At 45.3% G+C, this 22,923-nt stretch overlaps 1 protein-coding gene across 4 annotated transcripts in view; it reads left to right on the top strand.

Moving 5' to 3' along the window:
* Window positions 1-22,923, top strand: part of LOC140425095 (tyrosine-protein phosphatase non-receptor type 14-like) — a 391,006-nt gene that overhangs the window by 322,261 nt on the left and 45,822 nt on the right. For all 4 annotated transcript variants that reach the window (XM_072508993.1, XM_072508997.1, XM_072509005.1 and 1 more), the window contains 4 exons: window positions 6,645-6,708; window positions 9,780-9,858; window positions 10,463-11,934; window positions 14,116-14,262. In XM_072508993.1, the coding sequence (XP_072365094.1) occupies window positions 6,645-6,708; window positions 9,780-9,858; window positions 10,463-11,934; window positions 14,116-14,262 (1,762 nt within the window). The remainder of the gene's footprint in view (window positions 1-6,644; window positions 6,709-9,779; window positions 9,859-10,462; window positions 11,935-14,115; window positions 14,263-22,923) is intronic.

The following is a 22,923-nucleotide window of genomic DNA, read 5'->3' as shown; positions in this document are numbered from 1 at the left end:
TGGGCCCGTAGCTCCAGGACTGTGCAAAGATGCGGAGGTGAGTGAGAAAGGACTGGAAAGATTCATCCTTACCGTGCAAACGCTGTTGGAACACATAGCGCTCAAAACTTTCATTCACCTCTACGCTGCAGTGAATGTCAAACTTGAGGAGGACCGTCATAAACTTTGTTTTATCTTCATCATCAGCAAAGGTGAGAGAATTGAAAATGTGGATGGCATGGTCCCCGGCCGTGGACAGGAAGAGAGCAATCTTCCTGGTATCCGAGGCATCCTCCCAATCTGTGGCCTCAAGGGAGAGCTGGAAGCGTTGTTTGAATATCTTCCAGTTGGCCCCTAGGTTACCGGCGATGCGGAGTGGTGGCAATATTATATTGAACTAAAGACCTATGCCTTGTCCTAACCAGTCGATGCATTCAGCACATGGTGAAGATCTGTGCTGCAGGCTGTGAGCTCTGTCCTACTAGGAAGCTGCAGCTCGAATGAGCGGGAACTCTGATGCCCCCTGTCTTTCTTTATAGTGCGTGTGCTCTAACTGGTGATTGGCTGCGGTGTTGTGTGTGTTGATTGGTCCCACTGTGTGTCCATCAGTGTGTGTGTATCTGCACCATGATATACTGGTGTATATTATGACAGTGGGCAGGCTCTCGAAGCTGGGGGGCCGGCTATTGGCCCTCCAGCCTGGAAGAAGCCAGAGCCCGCAATTCGTGTATGAGAGAGAGACAGCACCTCCTTCTTGATGATCCCATCATGCACCTTTTGAAATGAAATGAATGAAAATCGCTTATTGTCACAAGTAGGCTTCAAATGAAAAGCCCCTAGACGCCACATTCCGGCGCCTGTTCGGGGAGGCTGTTATGGGAATTGAACCGTACTGCTGGCCTGCCTTGGTCTGCTTTCAAAGCCAGCGATTTCGCCCTGTGCTTTGATTAAGCTGGTTCTTTTTGATTTAAAAAATAGCTTCAACAGCTGGGCCACCATTGTGGGGGAGGAATAGCTGTGGCCAGGCTGGCATGAAGAGACTTAAAATCTGACTTGGAGCTCTCGCCACTCCCAGGCTGTGACTGGAAGGCCAGGCCACCTTCAACTGGATTGCATGGTCCCTGAAGCCTTTGGAGTCTGCAGCCAACTGAAAGTTTCAGGCAAAGTCTGACAATAGATTGGCTGCCCACCATCCATTGGTGGGTAATCTTCCAGCCCCGATCCCACCCTCAGGTGAGATAGTGAAGGCAAACTGAAATTTTGAGGCCACCCATCACCATGTGGAGGTGAAAATTTGGTTCTGTGTTTTTGAGTACAGTAAACTGAAGGAAACAGGATTATTAAAAAATTATAACAGCCAAGCTGTATCTCAAATAAGTGACACAACAGATGTTAAGTTATTATTGAAATGCATGGACTTGCATTTTAGAGACCAAGCACTAGGTTAATTTTGGCAAATTACATATTAACCACTCTTATTGATCAGGATTCGTGCACTTATTTAATAGTTCAACTGTTAAAGCAGATAACAATTTACCTACTTTGTTGTACATTCTGTGGATTTTGACTGTTATTCTTGAAATAATAAATACTTTTGGGGAAAATTAGCTGCAACGTGACATTCTGGAACTTGGCAGACTGAGAGGCGAAACGGCCCTTCCTTTCCCCGACGGAATTGAATCTGCAATCTGATCAAAGAATTTAATTTGTCTTGGCACTTGTTGCAGGAATACATTTCCTCTCCGTAGCTTCTCTGATAAAGGGAAAAAACATCAATTGATTTTGCAAGCCTGGATACCTTGTACTGAACTGCTATTTTTCACAGAAGGAATGTTTTGGATTTGGCATCCTGATTAAAATATGACAGTTGAGAAGTATGCCTCAGGAAACACAATATCAAGAGATACTTTGAAAGAGAAGGGGGCAGTGTCAGCTGTGTACAGAGCTATTTTGGAAGAGGATAAGGCACCACTGGAAGGGATCAAAGCAAAGTGGGAGGAAGAGCTGGGAGAGGTTATAGAGGAGGGGGTCTGGTGTGAGGTGCTCCGGAGAGTGAATGCCTCCACCTCATGTGCGAGGTTGGGGCTGATACAGCTGAAGGTGGTATATAGAGCGCACCTCATGAGGGCGAGGATGAGCCGATTTTTTGAAGGAGTAGAGGATGTGTGTGAACGTTGCGGGGGGGGGGGGGGGGGGCGCTAATCAGGTTCATATGTTTTGGTCCTGTCCAAAGCTAGGGGAGTACTGGAAGGAGGTGTTTAGGATAATTTCAAAGGTGGTGCGTGTGAAACTGGACCCGGGTCCCCGGGAGGCCATATTTGGGGTGTCGGACGAGCCAGGGTTGGAAACGGGTGCGGAGGCAGATGTCATAGCCTTTGCCTCGTTGATCGCCCAAAGGCGGATCCTGCTGGGATGGAGAGCAGCCTCTCCAGCCAGTGCCCTGGCATGGCGGGGGGACCTGTTGGAATACTTGACCCTTGAGAAGGTTAAGTTCGAATTGAGGGGAAGCTCGGAGGGGTTCTACAAATCATGGGCACTATTTATTATGGGATCGTTGTTATTGTTATGGGGATTGACATATCTTGCTGATTATTGTTTATTGTTGATGGGTGTAAATGCGGGAGAAAATGTGAAAAAGGAGAATAAAAATATTTTGGAAAAAAAAGTTACTTTGAAAACTTGATGGAGATTTCTCTACTGATTTTGTTAAGTCCGGAATTTTGAGCTGATAATTGTCCTGCACCCCTGCACTTCATATTAGTACCTTAGAGCAGCATGACATGGCCAAGCTGAGCAAAGTAATTTGATTGCAAAAGCACTTGTGAGCCAGTTCTTGTATCCATGATATTTCGATATTTAGCTCCTTTCCACAATATGGCTCAGTAGCTCATATATGTTGGAATCTCAATAACCTATTTACCATTTGAGTTGATACATGTGTGTAAATACCTCTTTGTAATATGGAAAGAACATTCAAGAGCATTTCACAAAAAGTGGATGCCAAGGTAAAGAAAGTTCTAAGTGGTGGGGTTTTAAGAGAAGTGAAGGCGCAGTAGTTTAGGAAGGAATCACAATGGTTGGGCAAAGGGAGGGTGAAAGAAGCACATGAGGCCAAAGTTAGAGGAACAAGGGGGAATATTTGTAGGGGCTGAAGGAAGTTACAGAGATAGGGAAGGGCGAGGATTGGAATTTTAATTTTCAGGCTTTGATAAACTAGGAGACAATGTCGGCCAAGGAAATAAGAGGTGGGTGTCACAGATAGAATGACCTGGGAGAGGGGATGAGAGGAGATGAGTAAGAAACTAGATTAGGTCAGGGGTTTGAGTTAGGGGTGCATGGTCAAGGAACGAGCTGACAGATAGAGCTGGATTTTTGCCAATTTGGTGGGTGGTTTCTGCAGACCTTAAGAATGATGAGTGGGACCAGATTCATGAATTCCCAATCCCATTCCTGGGCTTTCGATTTTCAACAGTGCCTTTTGAGGGGCTGGTTTGGATTGCGAGCCCGTACCCTGCACTCCCGACCTGGTTGGCTCCATTGCGGAGATGGGGATCTCCTAGTTCTCTGCAATTTTAGTGGATCTAGGCTAGCTTTACAAAAAGTAATGGTTCATGGCACCTCATGTAGTGCCGTGAACCGTAATTTGCATGAGGGGACCTTTTAGATGGTAAATTCAAAAAGCCTTTCTCATGCCCCCTATGCCAAAATTTGTGCTCCATCAATCCCTAATGGTCCCTCATGCTTCCCATGCCAAGGTATGGCACTTGCATGCCCATTCACCAAATGTGTACTGTATAGAACTGATAAATCCAATAGTGACAAGGGATTGGTTGAAAAAATCTTTTTAAAAACATCATTCATTGATAATTTTCCACATAAAAAAACAAGCTCCTTTTTATTGTAGGCAAATGAAAGTGTCGATCATTCCGACTCTTTAAAGTATCAATAGTAGAAATAGCAGCACTTGAAACCTCTGCCTTGTTTAAATAAGCATTGCATAAGTGATAGCACAGATCAGAGAGCCAGAGCTGTCAATCAATCATCATTTTCCCTGGAGCTGAGGCATCTCAGTACTGTCTGAGAGCCTCAATATCCATTAGTACCGAAAAACCAGAGCCACAGGGAAAATTAAACTTGATTGACAGCTCTGGCCTTTTGATTTATGTTGCAAATTGCCCAATGTATACACAAGTTAGAGGGTTCAAGTGCTTGCAGTTTCTGCAATTGATACTTTAAATGGTCTTGTTGATTGATTCTTATTTTGGCCTGTAGCAAAAAGGAGCTTTTTTAAGGAAGTGGAAAGTATTAATGATTTATTAAAACTCTTTTTTTTTTTACACATGGGATTGTCACTATTGGATTCATTGGCTCTGTACAGTGTTAAGTGAGTGAGTGGACATGGAAGTGGCATATCTTGACATGGGGGCAGGAAAGACCAGAGGAGTAGGTGGGATGGCATACCTTGGCATGGAGCTCATGAGCGGCCATTGGGGAGAGCATGAGCTGCGATTGGTAGTGTGGGAGGGATGAGGGCTGAAGAGTCTCTCTTCACTCTAACTGGGACTAAGTCCCAAAGCAGAGTGAGTCTTTTAATCAGCCTGCCTCTGCACCTGGCAGCCCCTGTGGCTGCATCCAAACGGTTCCCAGGGTCAGCAGCCTGCATCCGTGGCGCCTCCCCACCGGAAAGGGAAAAAAACATCTTTGAGGGCACTTTCTCCATTTGAGGGTATTTTCCCCAGGGGTCGGCCGAGCTGGTAATTTTCCCGATCCTGCTACCCACCACAAGGATAGTAATCAAGCCAGTAGCCTCTACCCTGATGATGAAGACTTCTATGAATATCTCACACATTGTTAAAACGTCTATATGTTACCTGTGAATTTAATTCTTCAACCAATCATTTTCATTGGACAGATGATTTAGATATCTATTCCAGCTGACTAGCATGGATTTTATGTTTGAGCCTGATATCACAAGCCAGGATTTGTATGTTTGCATGCACCTGTCACTCGATTCATTGCTGTTATATCCTTTCCACGCCTATATCTTAATTATTTTTGGTTACTGAGAAAGAACCCACATAAGGACACATTTAATCAGAAAGTATTCTTGCTTTCAGTTCTGGTTCTAATATTCAATATGATGATGAGAAGAAATTTCCCACTCTCTCTGCCTACATGTAAGCATTCCTTTCACATTCCTAACATCCCCTTCATTTAACCGTTCCTTGTGTTCAGGCTTAACACCACTAAAAGCATGTTTTTATTTCAGAGCTTTTTTCTTGGATTGATGTATACAATATATATTAGTAAGTGAGAGCCTAAAAAGCCAGAAGAGCGCTAGATTCCAACCAAATGTAGTGTAAAGTCAGGTGGGCTGTAAATCTGGTGCCCAATCTAAATCTATTTCCTCTTTCGGGGCAGCTTTGGTTAAAATTGGAGCTTCAGATTCTGGATTCAGTCAGCACCCTCAGCATTTTAGAGCACTGAAGCAAGGGGAGGATTAACTGGTCCTACATCATATAAACATACATTTTGAGATTCCAAGCAGTCCCTATTGCACTAAACTTCCCTGATTCTAGCTCAGTGCATTAATTTTTTGCATTCCTCTTTTATCGATGAGTGATAATGGTTCAATGCCTTGGTTTTGGTACAAGGTTACCCAGTGGCACTTGCAGGGTTGCTTGGGTCATATGGATTGTAACTTAATCATTTTTGTAAAATCCTTGAATGAAAGCTTTTAGGGCTTTTAGTGCAGCTTACTCAAATAGCCTATCCTGGAACTTGATAACAACACATTTTTGGTATTTTTAAAGCTGTTTGATCTCATTTATAACATTTGCCGTGACCTGTTAAAGCAATTCCCCATTAATCTTTCAAGATGTTTGAAGGAAAGGATCTGTAGGATAGGAACAATTATTTGTCCATAGTGGCTATTTTGTTGCTTAAAAAAGAAGTGTTTTCACCAATACAACGGTACTCTGCACAAGTTGGTTGAGGAAGGACATTGGAACATTAATGTCTAAAGGGTATACTTAATATACTTTACTACAAGGGTACAGTAGTATAGCGATTAAGTTACTAGGCCACTAATCCAGAGGCCTGCTCTAATGAACCGGAGCCATGAGTTCAGATGCTTACAAAGACAGCTGGAAAATTTAAATTCAATTGATTAAACAAATCTGGAATTTAAAAAAAACTAATTTCAGGAATGGTGTTTGTGAAACTACTCGAATGTCATAAAAACCCACCTAGTTCACCAATGCGCTTTTTAAGGAAGGAAATCTGCCATCCTTAGCCGTCTGGCCAGTGTGCGATTCTGGGCCCACAGCAATGTGATTGACTCTCAACTACCCTCTGAAATAGTCTAGCAAGCCACTCAGTGGTGTAACTAGGGATGGACAATAACTACCACTGATGCTCACAGCTTGTGGATAAATTTTGAAAACTCGTTTTAACTGTTACATAGCAAAGCTACCTTCTGCAAGCGCTTCCACGTATTTTGGACGCAGGAACATGTGTGTGTGAAGAAGTGCCTTCTTTCCCTGGAGGGTTTGCAATCTATGAAGCATGTGTTTGTAAGTTAATAGAGCAGTGGGCTCCTCAAACAGGAGGATTATTCAAGTCACATTCTTGAATTACTAACGTTTTGCTGTATTCTCTCACAGACAAACACAGACATGTTCCCCGACGCCAATCAGGAGACGACCCACATGGAGCAGATCATCTTTGGTATGCTTCTTGTCACCAGTGCTATATGTGGCATTGGATAGCAGTAATTAATAAAAACAGGGACTTATTTACATTGGCAATTGCAATAACCTTCTAAATTACATCTTATTTTATCAACCCTTTTCTGTGAATAACAATCCTGTAGATAATTCTTATTTTTAGTCATCACTTTAGTCTTGATGTCATCAAGTTGTATTGACTTTTTTTTCTTTTTCTCTGAACATAAATACTTTCCAAATGTGTTCAGAAATGTTTTTCCTTTTACTATATTAAAAGGCTGTCTCTCAAATTGCTTTATGTTGCAGCTGGTTTGCCTCCTGACCCATTGTGAATATAGTTCACTATAACAGACAGGATCTATTCCATCAATGATTTTTGTGTCACTCAGAAGTGAAATAGATTTAAAATTGGTGCAGTGATTACCATGATTTGTTGAAATATGGCACATTATTTGCTATAATTGCTTGAAGCGATAGAGTCGAAACTTGTTTAGGACACTTGATTTGTACTTTTATTTGTGTAACTGCAGTTTCAGCTAATATTTTCTGATATTGATCGCCCCCATCCCACCCTTTTATCCATTTTCCACTCCTGAATGCAAAAGTTGAGGGAAAAAAGGAGCAAAATATTTCTGGGATATGGTTCTCGGAATACAGAGTGTCTTCAGGGGCGGGATTCTCCGGCCTCCCAGCTGCGGGTTTCTCGATGTCGGGAGGCGGTGCGCCATTCGCTGGTGGCGCAATTCTCTGCTTGCACCGCTGCAGTGGGAATTCCTATTGAAGCCACCCCATGCTGCCAGGAAACCTGCAACAGGGAGTGCACTGTCGGCAGGACTAGAAAATCCTGCTGGGGCGAACGGCTGGAGAATTCTGGTCCTGGTAACCCGCCCTAGCAGTCTTTTTTCCCAGTGTCTGAATAAGGGCTGGCAGGATTGACAATGGCATCACAGGTCAGGGCGATCCTATTCTCGCTCAAGTCCATAAACATGTACTTTGTAGCCCAAGTAACTGGGTAGAAAGTCAGGAGCATGGACAGTGGCTGTTTTTGCCCTTGCTTACCCAGGGGCTGCTGAAGCCAATTGTTGTATCCTTATGGCTGCCACTTCAGCTGAGATCAATTAAGTCAATATATCATAAGGCCTAGAAATTGGATCTCGCGTTTGTTTTACCGGCATAAAACCGTCAACCAGGAGTCTAATATTGGGAGGTGACTGCATGTGCTCATTCCACACTGGAGGTGTGCTGCCTGGCATAGCTGCATTGGAGTCCAAGGTCCGTGCCTGAAACAGGCCCTATGAATGTGCAAGTGAAGAGGAGAGGGGCTGATTATCATATCTGCCCGAGGCCCCACTTTGCAAAATCCACTTGTGATTAGCTTCAGCATGCACCGTGCAATCCACGGTCTCGGGCACCTGGCAGCTGAACCGAGGCTGCCTCTAGATAGTTCCTTATTTCTTACTCAATCCAGGCTCCGTGATAAATTCTTGAGCCAATGCCTGCTTCCCTCTAATTTGGGCTCCTACCTCCTTTTCCTCCCACCCCCACGTCCAAATACTAACACCACCCCACCTCCCATGGACTCTTGGCCGTCTGCTCTTGGTACCTTCCAAAGCTATTGAGTTGCCTCTTGGACTGTGGCTGATGTCTGCAATTCACCATTAATAAACAAATAAGTTGGCTGAACCATGGTCCTGCCACTGGCTTCAATAAGCATGAGTGGGTATGAATTGGCATTGGGACTCCTGATGTAGGAGCTCCTGGTTTGTTTGACTGAATGAAATGCAGTCTTTACCGAATGAACCACCAAAGAAATTCTGCAAAGACTTTTAACAAGATGAGTTTTTGCATCTTCTATTCTTGTGTCACAATCCGCTCGAGATTATTCACAAAAATGAATTCTGGTTTTAAAAGTTTGTGGTGATATGCATTACTGGAAATTTCCACCAATGGCGTATGACTGGATAACATTTAAAGATGCATCTTTGAATTTTAACAGCTGGTCTTATCATAACCAAAGAACAACGGTGGCATTCAATTTTCAAACAAGTATTGGTGTTAATTCATCAACCTAGCCAGTATTAATATAGTTTTTGGTATTAATAGCATAACAGTTCAGCACCTGTCCAAATGAATCCTCCGGATGTGGTGACTGACTGGTTCATTTTGTGTCCATCACCAATTGATTTGAGATAGTGATAGACCGCAGTCATTTACTGTGTTGACAGTGTTTCTATGATATTATTTAGGAAATGTCAACATTTAGTCCCAGCTGTACAAATTTTAAAGTTGCTGTATACTCAGTAAGGATATAACTCTTTATGAAACTATTATTGGGTCACTGCTTTAGAATAGTGCATCTGCTGTGAACACTTACACACAGAAAAGCTTTTACAGGTATAATTCACCATGATAAAATCTATAACTGCAGTCCCATCAAAATATGCCATTGGGTTGACCAATTTTTCATTTTAAGAAGGATGCCTATCTTAAATATAAAAGCCAGAATTTCCTTGTAGCTTCTCCCATTCCACCACTGTAACTTTGGTAGATGTATGATGGAAACTACACTTCGAAAAGTGAATGGGGTTTCTGCCAAAATTATGGTGATGGAGTGAAAGAATCTCCTGAGGAATTTACCACGTGACAATTCAAATCAATTTGCCTGCTTACAACAAATGCTCCTGAAATCAGCAACATTGGAGTAAATAACCTACAAATCTCTCAGTTTCTGGTCAGTTCCATGCATCCGCTTAAGCAGACTATTTGTTTTGTGTGCTTGAAGAATAAAGAAACCTGCCTAATAATTTATTGAACTACACGAGCAACATGTCAACGAAATATGAAGCATTAATGGCATCTGGTCAAGATGAAAAAGAGAGGCAGGTTAAAGAACCCTCTGAAATTGTGATTATATAATAGACTTAATCTTCAAAAGCGGTGGTAAATACTTGCAATATTTGGAGTCGCTCCTGAAAGAGATGTTGCAGTATGAAACTAATAGCTGTACTAATTTACTTGAATTCAAGTAGTGCTGCTTCTCATATTCATACAATTCTTATTCTTTGATTTTAGCCAAGGCAACAGCCATTTATAATGCCACCAATGCACATTCAGTATGGAGAGCATTATACTGAAACAAGCACCTCACAAGGTATTTCTCTTATTTTGTTTATGGTATATTTAGTGGCAGCATTTCTGCTGCAAGAATGCTTATGTGGATGGCGGGTCATGACCCAAATGAAGTCTGTTATGATACCCTCGCAAATGAATGACCTACCAAGACTTGCTCCCAAAATAATCACAGCAATGGTCATCATGTTTGTGAGTCATTGTCCAATGTACAATAAATTCAAACAGTTGGAGGAGAAAAGGTGGAAGAGGGAGGAACAAATTCTCTCTGGATTCAATTGGGTGAATGGGAAAGGCTGGTCTCCTTGTTCATTATGGCAGTGGCTGCTGGTGGGAGTTTTGTATTCATTTATCTGAGTTCTAAACGTATACTATTGATTCAATGGGATTATACAACAAATGCATTGAGCAAATTCATTTGGCATAGAGTATGTTGAGACTGTGCTTTCTTCACACCATCTGTACAGGCACAAGTCATCCCATACGTTATTTCTAGCAGAAATCGGTGAATATTTTGAGCATATAAACCTCGCCATTTCAATGCAGATTGAGATGTCAACTCTGTAAAGTTTTAAATTACTCTCTTTTAATCATCATTTTAATTGCCCATTCCTTGTTTTATACAGATAGTATTTACCATGGCAATGAGGAAGGGTTCTATTGCAGATCTCAGTCTAGCTTGGACAGATGTCCAATGGAGTATAATTACATGAATGGAACTGTGCCAAATGGCAGTGTGTATAGTGCTTCCAGCATGAACTCATTGAATCATTCACAAAACTTCATCCAGGCCTCTCCGGTGTCCTCTAATCTCAGCATCCCTGGAAGTGACATCATGCGTGCAGATTACATCCCCAGCCACAGGCACAGCGCTATCATTGTGCCCTCATATAGGCCTACACCTGACTATGAGACTGTAATGAGGCAAATGAAGCGAGGCATCATTCATATAGATTGTCAAAGCCAGTCATTGAGAAATCTTAATATTGGAAACACTCATGCATACAACCAGCCGGAACCAATGGTTTACAGTCAGCCAGAGATCAGGGACCGATCCCAATATCCCTCTCGTTATGGGTCAAAGCACAGTTACAACAAACCAGTCGCCACTTCTGCCCAGCAAAATGCCAGCCATCCTGCACCTACCCGAACAGCAAATAGTGCAATCTCACACACAGTGAGCACACCAGAACTTGCCAATATGCAATTACAGGGTACTCAAAATTACAGTACTACCCATATGTTGAGGAATCACTTTTGTAGACCACCCCCTCCATATCCACGTCCTCGGCCTGCCACTAGTACACCAGATCTTGCCAGTCATCGCCACAAGTATGTCAGTGGCAGCAGCCCTGATTTAGTCAGTCGGAGGGTCCAACTCTTTGTGAAGACATTCCAAGAGGACAGTTCACCTGTAGTGCACCAGTCTTTGCAGGAGGTCAGTGAGCCCCTCACAACAGCCAAGCATCATGCAGCTGTTAACAAACGTCATAGCCTAGAGGTAATCAGCAGCATGGTACGTGGCATGGAGGCCATGGCACTGAAAACGTTAAGTGCTTCAGTCCCCCAACGTAGGAACACCATGCGCGATCAACGGCGCCAAGAGGAGCAGGTCCATGAGGTTCGACAGCAACCTTCATATCATCACAAGAAGACGTTGTCAGATGCCACAATGCTAATTCACAGCAGTGAAAGCGAAGATGAAGAGGAGACCCCTGACTATGATGTTCAAATACCAACATTTAATAACAATATGGACTATAGAGCCCAGCTGCAGGCAGCATTGGCAAAAATACCAAACAAACCCCCTCCTGAATATCCAGGAAACAAAAAGAGCATAAGCAATGGAGCATTAAGACAAGAACAAGCAAGAATGTCAGAGTCTATTGTCAGAACCAAACTGCCGGGTCCTGAACTAGATGCCTTCTCACGAAATGAACAAATGACACTTAATGGGTCCTCACTTGGGCCATCGATTTCAGAGCCTGATCTCACCAGTGTGAAAGAGCGTGTTAAAAAGGAACCAGTCAAAGAAAGACCTGTATCTGAACTGTTCTCCACTGAAGACAGCATTGTGGAAAGGGAAATCATGTTAAGGGTAATTCTCATTTTTTTTTTTTTGTATCACCAATATATATTTACACAACTAGAAAAAAGATGGCTTCGAAAATTGATAGAATATAAAATTTACATTTGATTAACAAAGGGTAAAAGAATCGTTGACTTGTATCTATATTGAATAGCCTAGGTAGTTAACAATTACAATTTTTTTGATATATGTAGAGATATTTGATTAAAATCTCTATTCACAGAAATAATTAATGTGTTGGACTTTACCAGAAGCGAAACAGAGGACGTGATCCACCGGCCATGTCCCGCTGAAATCGGATCGTGACTCGGACAGTAAATGCCGGGAGAGGCCTTGCCTGGGATCCCCAACGGCTGCAACATCTTGCGAGATCTGATTAGATCTCGTGAGATATTGCGATCTGGGTCCCACCCACAACGAACCCACTTAACTATGCAGCCACTGGATCTAACCGCCTCCTGGCATCTATCAGCCTCCTCAAGGAAACTCTAGCCGGGTGCTGCTTAGCACTGCTTCACACAAATGTGGAGCAGGCGGAACGGCAGCGGTGGGGGATTGGGGAATCTCCTAGGCCATTGGAGGCCGCTGAGTGGTCAGGGACAGGGCAGGGTGGTACCTTGGTTCTCCCCCGGAACCTTGGCACAGGCTAGCAGGAGCACTGTCAGGGTGGCAGTGCCTGGGTGCCACTGCCAAGGGTCAAGTCCTGAAGGGGGCCATGCACATGAAAGGAGTGGTGTGGGGGGTTATGAAGGGTGGGGGGGGGGGGGGGTGGTGGTGGTGGGGGGGGTGAAGGGTAGGTATTAAGGGGCCTTTGGATGGATGGGCAGGCCTGAAAAGAGGCGGGCTTCATTGACCCCATAGCAGGGTGTCCTCATTTGGGGGTTATGGGGTAATGCCCATGGGGGGGGGGGGGGGGGGGCGTTGACATTGCCTGTGGATTTGGGTGTGGGGGACCCTCGCGCTCGCTTAGCGATTGGGGCACCCTTCCAAAATGATAGCCTGATCTCTAAGGAGCCGGTCTGGCCAGCGGATTCAGCTCCCCACTGATAGGAAAAATTCTTAGTGTGGGCTAGGCGGGGCTCCACAAGGCCCAATAAAGTGACTCAGTAGGGTTAGATAGCAGTGTGGAACTCACCGACACAGCCAAACCCACCTGAAAATGACATAGCCTAAAAGAAATTGGAATAAAATCCACTTCTTGTTTGAGGATGGTTGTGTTCTTGAGTTTGAATCCAACCAATATTAAAACGTTCCTTTGCCTTCCATTCTTTTATATTCATAGGGTGCGATTCAGTGGATTCAATTTAAAGCCCACTAAACAACACACTTAGCGGGGCGATTCTCGGTGCCTGCAGCACCATTTTTAAAGGCAGCCCTGATCTTTCGACCGCCTCAGCAGTCTCTGGACGCCCGTACTTCACCCAACTTAACTCTTAAGGACAAGTTCCACTCCTGGACTAACTCCTGTCAGTGCCAACCTGACAGCAGGGTGGCAATGTAAGGATGCCTGCGTGACAGTGCCAAGGTGCTCAGGTGATAAGGGAGTGGCTGGGTGCCACCCAGCCCAGTGCCTGACCACCTAGGGGCCTCAGTTCCCCAGCAGGGCGGCCCAAGGTGCCATCGCGACTGGTTCATGACTATGTCTATAGCGCCTGAGTGAGGCATCGCTGGGGAGGCTGGTAAATCCTGGGCCCCAGGTGAATTCGGTGAACACATTTAAATGAGTTAATTTAAATATGCAGTCTGGATCACGCCCAGAGAGCGCAATCCAGATGGCGAAGCCTCACGAGATTCCGCTGAATCTCTCAAGACTTTTTGAGCATTTCGATTCCAGATTCAGGCTTCTTGCAAGATTCATCGGTCTCGTTCCGACACCAAGTCAGGCACGACGAGGCCGCTGAATTGCTCATAGGTATTTCAATGCTCCCATAAATGATTTAGGTCAATTATTTGTTTTAATCCAGATAAACCAAACCACTAGCTAACTCTGAAATCTACATTGTTCCTAATACTGTTGTATTTATTTCCTGAGAAAGTAAGCTAAAGTTTGTAGTTGAGCAGTATTTTACAAAACTGTGTATTCAAAAGAATGCTAGTTTTAATGATTCTGGTTAGAAAGTAAAACCTCAGGAATGTGTTTCCCTTTGAATATCAGACCCAGTGATGTGAGTGTCTTTCCTCTACCCCAAGAATTTAGAAAAGCAGAAACTAGCAGCAGCAGAAGCCCAAAAGATAGGGCCACTGAAGTGGGCAGCACTTAATGGCCTATCGATGGCCAGGATTCCTGTGCTCGAGGACAGCCAAGATGACACTTCAAAGGTCCCAATGGATGAAAGGGTAAGCAATATATCAAGCAGTTAAAGAAATCTCCAATGTGTAGAGTACACACCTTCCACTTTGCCACATTATTTATGTCCCCTGGTTCAAAATATTTGATAATTCATGTACTCAGGAGTGGACATTATTTACATATTTCTCAAGACAGAGGTAGAAATGATAACATCCAATCATTCAAATGAATTATGCTCCTCGGAATCAACTCGCTTGTCACTTGATAAACATTTAGATGGTTGTCAGTCAACCATCAATCCTTCAGTACAAGATCATCAGCAGTACCAGTGCAGCACAGTAGCATTGTGGATAGCACAATTGCTTCACAGCTCCAGGGTCCCAGGTTCGATTCCCGGCTTGGGTCACCGTCTGTGCGGAGTCTGCACATTCTCCCCGTGTGTGCGTGGGTGTCATCCGGGTGCTCCGGTTTCCTCCCACAATCCAAAGATGTGCAGGTTAGGTGGATTGGCCATGCTAAATTGCCCATAGTGTCCAAAATTGTCCTTAGCGTTGGGTGGGGTTATTGGGTTATGGGGATAGGGTGGAGGTGTGGACCTTGGGTAGGGTGCTCTTTCCAAGAGCCGGTGCAGACTCGATGGGCCAAATGGCCTCCTTCTGCACTGTAAATTCTATGATCTATGAACAGTAACAGCATGAGGCACACTGACTGTCAGCAAAAATAAAATCCCTAAATAGATTGAAAAATTTTACTTTGCAATACTTCAACTGAAAGCAAAACTTATTTTGCCCCAAATGTAAGTAGGCTGGGTGCTATGGATGAGCAAAGGGATTTGGGATAGACAGGACATTAAAGTCCAAACCTCGGGTTGATCAATGTTGATTTTTTTTTTAAAAAGGTAATTAATTCCAGGAAACAAAGGAAATGTTTTGAACTCCCCTGTAACTATCAATGTGTGCCAACCAAGAGGTGTGCTAGTGCAGTTAGCCCTCTGATAAAGCTAGTCTCAACAAATAACAATGATGCACACATGAACAAAGTGAAACCAAAGTAATGTGAATTATTTACAATTTAAATTTGAAAAAAAACATTTATACTCTCTATAAGTCTCATGTTAATGGCAATGGAGTTGAACAGGGGAGTGTTGGCCATGATGCAGAACCTCCCTGTTTAGTCAGGGGGCTCATTATAGCTGACCTGTAGCAGCACATTGTTGACTGACAGCGGGATTCACCACTGAAAAGCATCGCCCACCATGGAATTGCATCTATTTCCTGTGCTCTCCAGCACTGTAAATTTTAATCGTAATCATGCGGTAAGCGGGCAAATGAATGAGAGCAGGAGTGGCACCCACTTCGGGTTCCACCATCGGGAACGGTGTGCCAGTGACAAAGGTCTACAGTGCACATGGCCGCGTTTTAACAGCCCCATTTACCGTGGGCGCAAATCCCGTAATGGCCGCTAAATATTGCGAGATGCCAAAAACAGGATTTGCACTGGCGAGATCTCAGAATACGATTTTCCTCGTCCCCCGCCAATGGCGTAATCAGATTCAGAGGAAGGGCAGGAGCCTGATTTACATAAATATACCTTACATTAGTGGATTTGAAGCTGCTACCTCCGCATCATCATAACTACCCATCCAGCCCACGCCGGCGCAAATCATTACTCGCTTTCAAAACGCAAACCAGTGAGATGAACAAACAGGTAAGTGTAGCCCCTGGATGGTAAGGGACATGTCTGGGCATTTCTGCCTGGCACTGCCCCCTGGCACTGCAGCGGGTCTTTTGGGAGCTTCACTGCAGGGGCTTCTCTTATCCAGTGGGGAGAGGGGGGTGATTGTCTTTCTGTGTTTTGGGTGGGTGTTCCCCTTATCCATGTGGGTTGGATTGCCCTTTTGCGTGTGAGGATCTCGACATCTGTGGAAGGGGGGGTGGAAGTTCTCTGTGGGGTGGGAGGGAAGACTGTTCAGTATCCGTGGGAGGGGTGCTTTTTATTTAAATCCGAGATTAGGGTGCCCTTATAAAAAGGCAACCCAATTTCGGTATTCTTGGCATTTCTGGCTTTCTTAGGCTCCGCCCCTCCAGCAGACTGCAATTTCAAAGGGGAGGCAGGATTCACACAGTGCTGCTCAATGCAGCGAGAAAAGCTGCCTCTGGTTTTCTCGCCTGAACCAACACTCTTGTGCATTTTTGGGAAGATTCCAGCCATTAACCCCCAGCTGTACTATATCTATCTCTCCCTGCTAATCTCTTCATTCACCTAAGGAAGGAGCAATGCTCCGAAAGCTAGTGTTTGAAACAGACCTGTTGGACTTTAATCTGGTGTTGTAAGACTTCTTACTGTGCTCACCCCAGTCCAACGCCGGCATCTCCACATCACTTAAAATGAGTCTGCTAATGTACAATTTTATTATGCTGTTTCCTTCGAAGTTCAGCTTCAAGGTCCACCTTCAAGCTATCAAGACATCCTACTTTCACCTCCAAAACATAACCTAAATCCATTTTGTATGAATGCTATTGACACCGAAAGACTTACGCTGTGCATTTGTCGCCACAAGGTTTGGTTACTTGGGTGTTTTTCTTACCAAACTCCTAATTTGCACCATTTATTAATTGTAATTCATTTAACATTTTGCTACCTGCCTCCTATCCTATATTAAGCCCTACTGCCCAATCATCTGTGCCCTCACTAACCTTCATTAACTATTCATCCTCCCAAGACATTAGTTTCAAAATCTTTGGTCTAATTTATATATTCCTCCCTAACTCCAGTTGTATGTTCCAGCATCTTCCTTTAACTCTTCTGATTCTTGTCTCCTTAGTGCCTCCCCAGCTTCTCTGTACCATTGGGCGACATGGTTGCACAGAAGTTAGCACTGCTGCCTCATGATGCTAGGTTCAATTCCGGCCTTGGGTGACTGTGCTGAGTTTGCATGTGAACTTTGCACGTCTCCCCATGTCTTTGTGGGTTTCCTCCGGGTGCTCTGGTTTCCTCCCACAGTACAAAGAAGTGCAGGTTAGGTGGAATAGCCTTGATAAATTGCCCCTTCGTGTGCAGGTTAGGTGTGGTTGCGGGGTATGGCGGGGCCTAAGTAGGCAGCTCTTTCAGAGGGTCGGTGCAGACATGATGGCCAAATAGCCGCCTCCTGTGCTTTCTAGTAGTGCTTTTAGCCATCACTGGACCCACCCATTGGAACCTATATCTGACCCACTCCTATTGCAACCTCTCTCCAATTTTTCAAAAGCCTTCTTGTATGCTACTACTTCGGTTACTCCCTAGATCGCACTTTGCCTACACTGCTTGACATTCGTTTATTTGTTTGCCTGCGTGAAGTGCTTTGGGGTATTTTATTACATTTGTGGGTTCTATTAAAGCGCAAGTTCTTTAAGAAAACTGCTGTTAAGCCCTTTTCTGCCTGAAGTTTCAATTTCCCAGCTGTAGAGTTTGAATCACTGGTAGACCTGTTTCTTCAGAGGGGTGTATTAGGCTAAAGGGCCAAAGAGATCCAACTAGTGTTGCAAGTTTGTATTTTCTATCCTTCTCCCTTTTTCCAAACCACTAACCCCATGATACAGCTAACGTTTACGGTAGTTGCATTGTTCATATCTTGTAAATCCTTTGTTTCTGCAAAAATAGATGACATGTCCAAAAATATTACAGAACATGGGTTTGAATTGTAGTTACTTTGGATATCATTTTGAATAATGGACACTTACTAGGTAACAAATGCCAAATGTATTGTGCATCGAATGGCTGGCATTCTATTTTATCTTTATTTATTTTGAATCCTTATGAAAACATTGGCAATTGAAAGCTTGGTCCGAAGGAGTATTTTGTAGCCTTGAACAAATTACTTTTTTTTAAAAAATTATCTTTTGGATAAGTGTTGGTATGAGAGACATGTCATGCCAAAGCCAACTCAAGTACTTCAAAACATGTTTTTCTTTCAATTCCTTTTTAGGCAGTGTTTCAGATCTGTAACAGCCGGGGTCCTTTGCTCAAAAAGATATATCTACGTGTTGGTTTAGCATAGTGGGCTAAATAGCTGGCTTGCAATGCAGAACAATGCCAGCAGCGCGGGTTCAATTCCCGTACCGGACTCCCCGAACAGGCGCTAGAATGTGGCGACTAAGGGCTTTTCACAGTAACTTCATTGAAGCCTACTTGTGACAATAAGCAATTATTATTATTATTATTATCTATTAATGAAAGTAATTGCTATGTCTTCTCTCCCTGTACCATTTGATCTGCAAGTAAAATTAGTCCAGGCTTGTTCAGACACAATGCGACTTTAAAAATATGAAGTATTTTTACTATAGACCAAGTGCTGGTGGAAAATAGTTAGCAACTGCACCTGAGCTAAACTCTGTCTGCTGTGCGCTGCTTGCTTCCAAATGGAATACAGCAAAAAAATGTGTGAATTGCTGATAGTTCCGTATAAGCAAAGATGTAACACAAATGAACGTTCTTGGGCACAAGATGCGTGTTAACCCATTATCTGCGTTCTCCTTTTCCCAGTTTTACACTGATCAAGATGAATTTGATTTTGGGGAGCCCCACTGGCATCACGGAAAGAGGGAATCCTGTGCTGGCTTGCGGCAGGCCCTGGGGGCAGGATTTTTGCCAATGGGTGGCCAATTCACAGGCTGGCACCAGGATTGACGTCCAACTGGCGATGGCACCTGCCTTCCAGTGATATTGGCCCAATCAATAGGCCAACAGCTCGTCTGCAGCACCACTACTAGCTGTGGCTACTGGCGATGCAAGATGAAAAGGAGAGGCATCTTTGAAGTCCAGTTAACTAGTTCAGTTTGTTTCCGTCAAGTGGGGCCAGGAAGCAGGCCCCAATGAGAGTGAGGAGTGCGGTTGCGATCGTGTTCTAGTGGTGGCAGGCCTGACGTTATGGGTGAAATGCTGGTGGGTGTGAGAACTGGTGCTTAAGTGGGCATTTACATGACTCAATTGGCTACCCGATGGGCAGCAGCACTGCTGATATTCCTGCTGCTGATAATACACCATGGCATTGGAAAGAATTCGCCCCTCCCCCCACCCCCACCCTTCGCTGCCATAGGTACAGGCCTCCTGTTTCCCAACTCCTCAACAAAGGACTGATAAAATTCAGCTCATTCTTTTCTGCCAAGGTCTGCTCTCGGTATATTGGGGAAAGAGGGAGATGAAATGGTTCAAGATTTAGCTACTTCAGAAATTTTTGCAACTCTGGTGCAAGCATGGCCTAAAGGAGGTGTATTCATACCTGACCATGATGGGCAAAAGAAGAATTCCTACTCTAGATTTGAACAATGTAGGCCGGGATCCTTCGAGCCCAGGTCGGAGAATCGCCGTTGACGCTGAAAATTCCCGCCACGCCGGGACGCAATTCTCTGGCAGTCGTGCGCGCGCGCAGTTGACGAGGCACTGGTCGGGGGCCTTTGAATGAGGCCCCCACGGCGATTCTCCGCAGTCGACCGGCCGAGTTCCACAGGCGTGGTTCACATATGGTACCACCCAACAGGAGCTCGGACCTGCGGCTGCGGTGGCCGTCCTGGTGGGGGAGCAGGGGGATCAGACTCTTGGGGTGGGGGGGCGCCACCACGATGGCCAGGCCCGCGATCGGGGGTTACCGATCGGCGGGCGCGCGTGATCTGGGGGGGTTCTATCTTCCTCTGCGCGGGCCCGTTGTGTCGCTATGCCATGTTGTGCAGCGCCGGCGAGGAGACGGCCGGCACGTGCATGTGAGGACCCATGCCGGCAGTGCAGGGCCGCGTAACATGGCGTTATGTGCTGGCCCCCTGTGGGCCACTGAAGCATTGGGCCAAGAGGCCCATTTACGCCGGCGTGAAACACTCTGGTGTTTACGCTGGCGACAACAATTAGCCAGGATTTTGGAGAATCCCAGCCATGTTGTCTCAAAGTATTTGGCCTGTACAAAGTTAATTACTGGCAAAACTCCTCACACCTATAAAAGATAGGCTCACCAGTTACCTAAAATAGAGGGCCATTAGTTTTGGAACCACATATAATGTGATCTACATCTTGGGCACGATTCTCCGACCCCCCACCGGGTCGGAGAATCGCCGGGGGCCGGAGTGAATCCCGCCCCCACCGTGTCCCGAATCCTCCGCCATCGGAGAGTCGGCGGGGGCGGGAATCGCGCCGCGCCAGTCGGCGGAAATCCCTCGGCGATTCTCCGGTCCGTGATGGGCCGAAGTCCTGCCGCTGTCAACCCACGCCAGCCGGCGTGGATTGAACCACCTTTCGAATGGCGGGACAAGGCGGCGCGGGTGGGCTCCAGGGTCCTGGGGGGGGGGGCGCGGGGCGATCTGGCCCCGGGGGGTGCCCCCACGGTGGCCTGGCCCGCGATCGGGGCCCACCGATCCGCGGGCGGGCCATTGCTGTGGGGGCACTCTTTTCCTTCCGCCTTCGCCATGGTCTCCACTATGGCGGAGGCGGAAGAGACCCCCTCCACTGCGCATGCGTGGGGATGCCGTGAGCGGCCGCTGACACTCCCGCGCATGCGCCGCACGGCAAAGTCATTTCCGCGCCAGCTGGCGGGGCACCAAAGGCCTTTCCCGCCAGCTGGCGGGGCGGAAATCAGTCCGGCGTGGGCCTAGCCCCTCAAGGTGAGGGCTCGGCCCCCCAAGATGCGGAGAATTCCGCACCTTTGGGGCGGCGCGATGCCAGACTGATTTGCGCCGTTTTTGGCGCCGGTCGGCGGACATCGCGCCGATTGCGGAGAAGCCCGCCCCTTATCCTGTTATTTTGTGTATAGATGAATGACAACAGGATGTTATTTTGGTGAAAAGATCAAAACGGGTGCTAAATAGATGCTGTTCTAACACGACACTCCTATTTGAAAGACTGTTTCAGCTTGCAATTTTAGTTCTAATTACCCATAATTTGAATTTACCTGGAGGTGTTTAAACAAAGACAGGTTTAGCACTCTAGCCTTGAGTAGACCCAACTGTTCAGGGAGCAGTTATATGGGCTCCACTCATTGACTTCCACTGAAAGTGTGGAATGTGCTGCCTGATGTACTGTGACAGGTTTCAGGATGGCTGAGCCACCAGCCGAAAGAGTCTCTCGTGTGGAACTGGAGGTCTGGCTGAGTGCGGTTCAGAGGTAGATGAAGTCCACGTTGCCCTCTTTCCATCAGAAGTTGGTGATGCTCTGCTTAGCGTCATTTCATTTTCTCATTCTTCACTCAACTGTTCACTGTAGGGAAAGGGTGTTTAACATTGACTCTATAGGTTATAGGCAGCATAATGTTTGGTTGAGTTGATGTTTATACATGGTGTAGAATGGGGGGGGGCCAACCAGGAACAGTGGAATAGTCGAGTCTGGAGGTGACGAGGCATGGGTGAGACTTTCAATGGCAAAAGGGCTGAGGTAGGGACCTGAAGCAACTGATGTTCAAGCCTGATTTAGCAAGTGAAGGCTCACTCTACCAGCAAACTTATACATACAAGAAATATTATTGGGAAGAGCTCCACAGGTAAAAGAAAATTGTGAGATTAATGTAGTACTTTGAGGTGCAACTTCTGCAACCCTTGTATCCCTGGCAGAAATAATGCAGATGTAATAAAGGCACAGGGAGTCCAAGGCAAGTGGTAGAGACATTTATTAACACTTTATATTCATGAGGCCCGACTACAACTTACCGTGCCCTCCTTTCTAGTCACCTCACACTGGCTGACCTTTTATCCCAGTGCTAGTAAGCTGCTCCACCGCACAAGGGGTGGGGGAACTTGTACTCACAATGAGCACAGGGAAACAACCATCCTTAATTGGATGTATCACATGCAGGTTATTACAGTAGATGGTTTGTGCTAGCAGATTTTATGGCAGTATTGTATCAGGATAACTGAGGAATTTCACAGACCAGGTTCAGCTCTGTGGCTATAGACGATACAATTAACATGAAGTAGGCACTTCCTTGTGCTTGTTTGTCATGTGACAATGAACTACAGCTACTCCAGGACAAGTAGGATTTCTCTTCAGCTGGGGCAAACAGGACTGTGGCAATAGAGCTTTGAAGATCTTTGGATTTGTTGAACACCGGAGACAGGATGGAATGATGTGAGGGGATCCTCTTTTCTTCTAACTTTGGCAACCACCATTGCTACTTATTTTATCTCCATGTTGATCAGATCAGATATGAATACTTGTAATTGAAAAAATGTAATGTAAAATAACCGTGAAAGCACGGATCTTCAGAGCTGTAGAATTGGATGATTGCATGGGGTGGGGGGGTGGGGGGGGGGGGGGGGGGGGTGGGGGGGGGGGGGGTTGGTTGCGGATACTGAATTTTTAAAGAGTCCCCAATTATTTTTTTCCAATTCAGGGGCAATTTAGCATGGCCAAACCACCTACCCTGCACATCTTTGGGCTGTGGGGGTGAGACCCACGCAGATACTGGGAGAATGTGGCTAGCGATGTATTTTGTTGTGAAATGTTGACCAATTCTGTGCTTGGATAATAAATATTTAACAGTGTTGTACACTTTGTTGTACTTCATTGGCATATCACACATCAATCTTATCAAAATGATAACTTATTGGTAGGCAGTGCATGTGCTTCCATCTGGAAAAATTCACAGTTAATTGAATTTATTGTTTAAATGTTAATGTCTGACCAGATAACTTGCTTTCAACTTGGCCATTTTTAGGATATGTGGTCAGTTCTAAGCCCATGGCCCCTTGTCATAT

This window comes from Scyliorhinus torazame, chromosome 1 (genome assembly GCF_047496885.1).
Source record: "Scyliorhinus torazame isolate Kashiwa2021f chromosome 1, sScyTor2.1, whole genome shotgun sequence".
Taxonomy (NCBI): domain Eukaryota; kingdom Metazoa; phylum Chordata; class Chondrichthyes; order Carcharhiniformes; family Scyliorhinidae; genus Scyliorhinus; species Scyliorhinus torazame.
The sequence above is the reverse complement of the archived record's forward strand: the minus strand, read 5'-3'. Positions and strand labels throughout refer to the sequence as shown.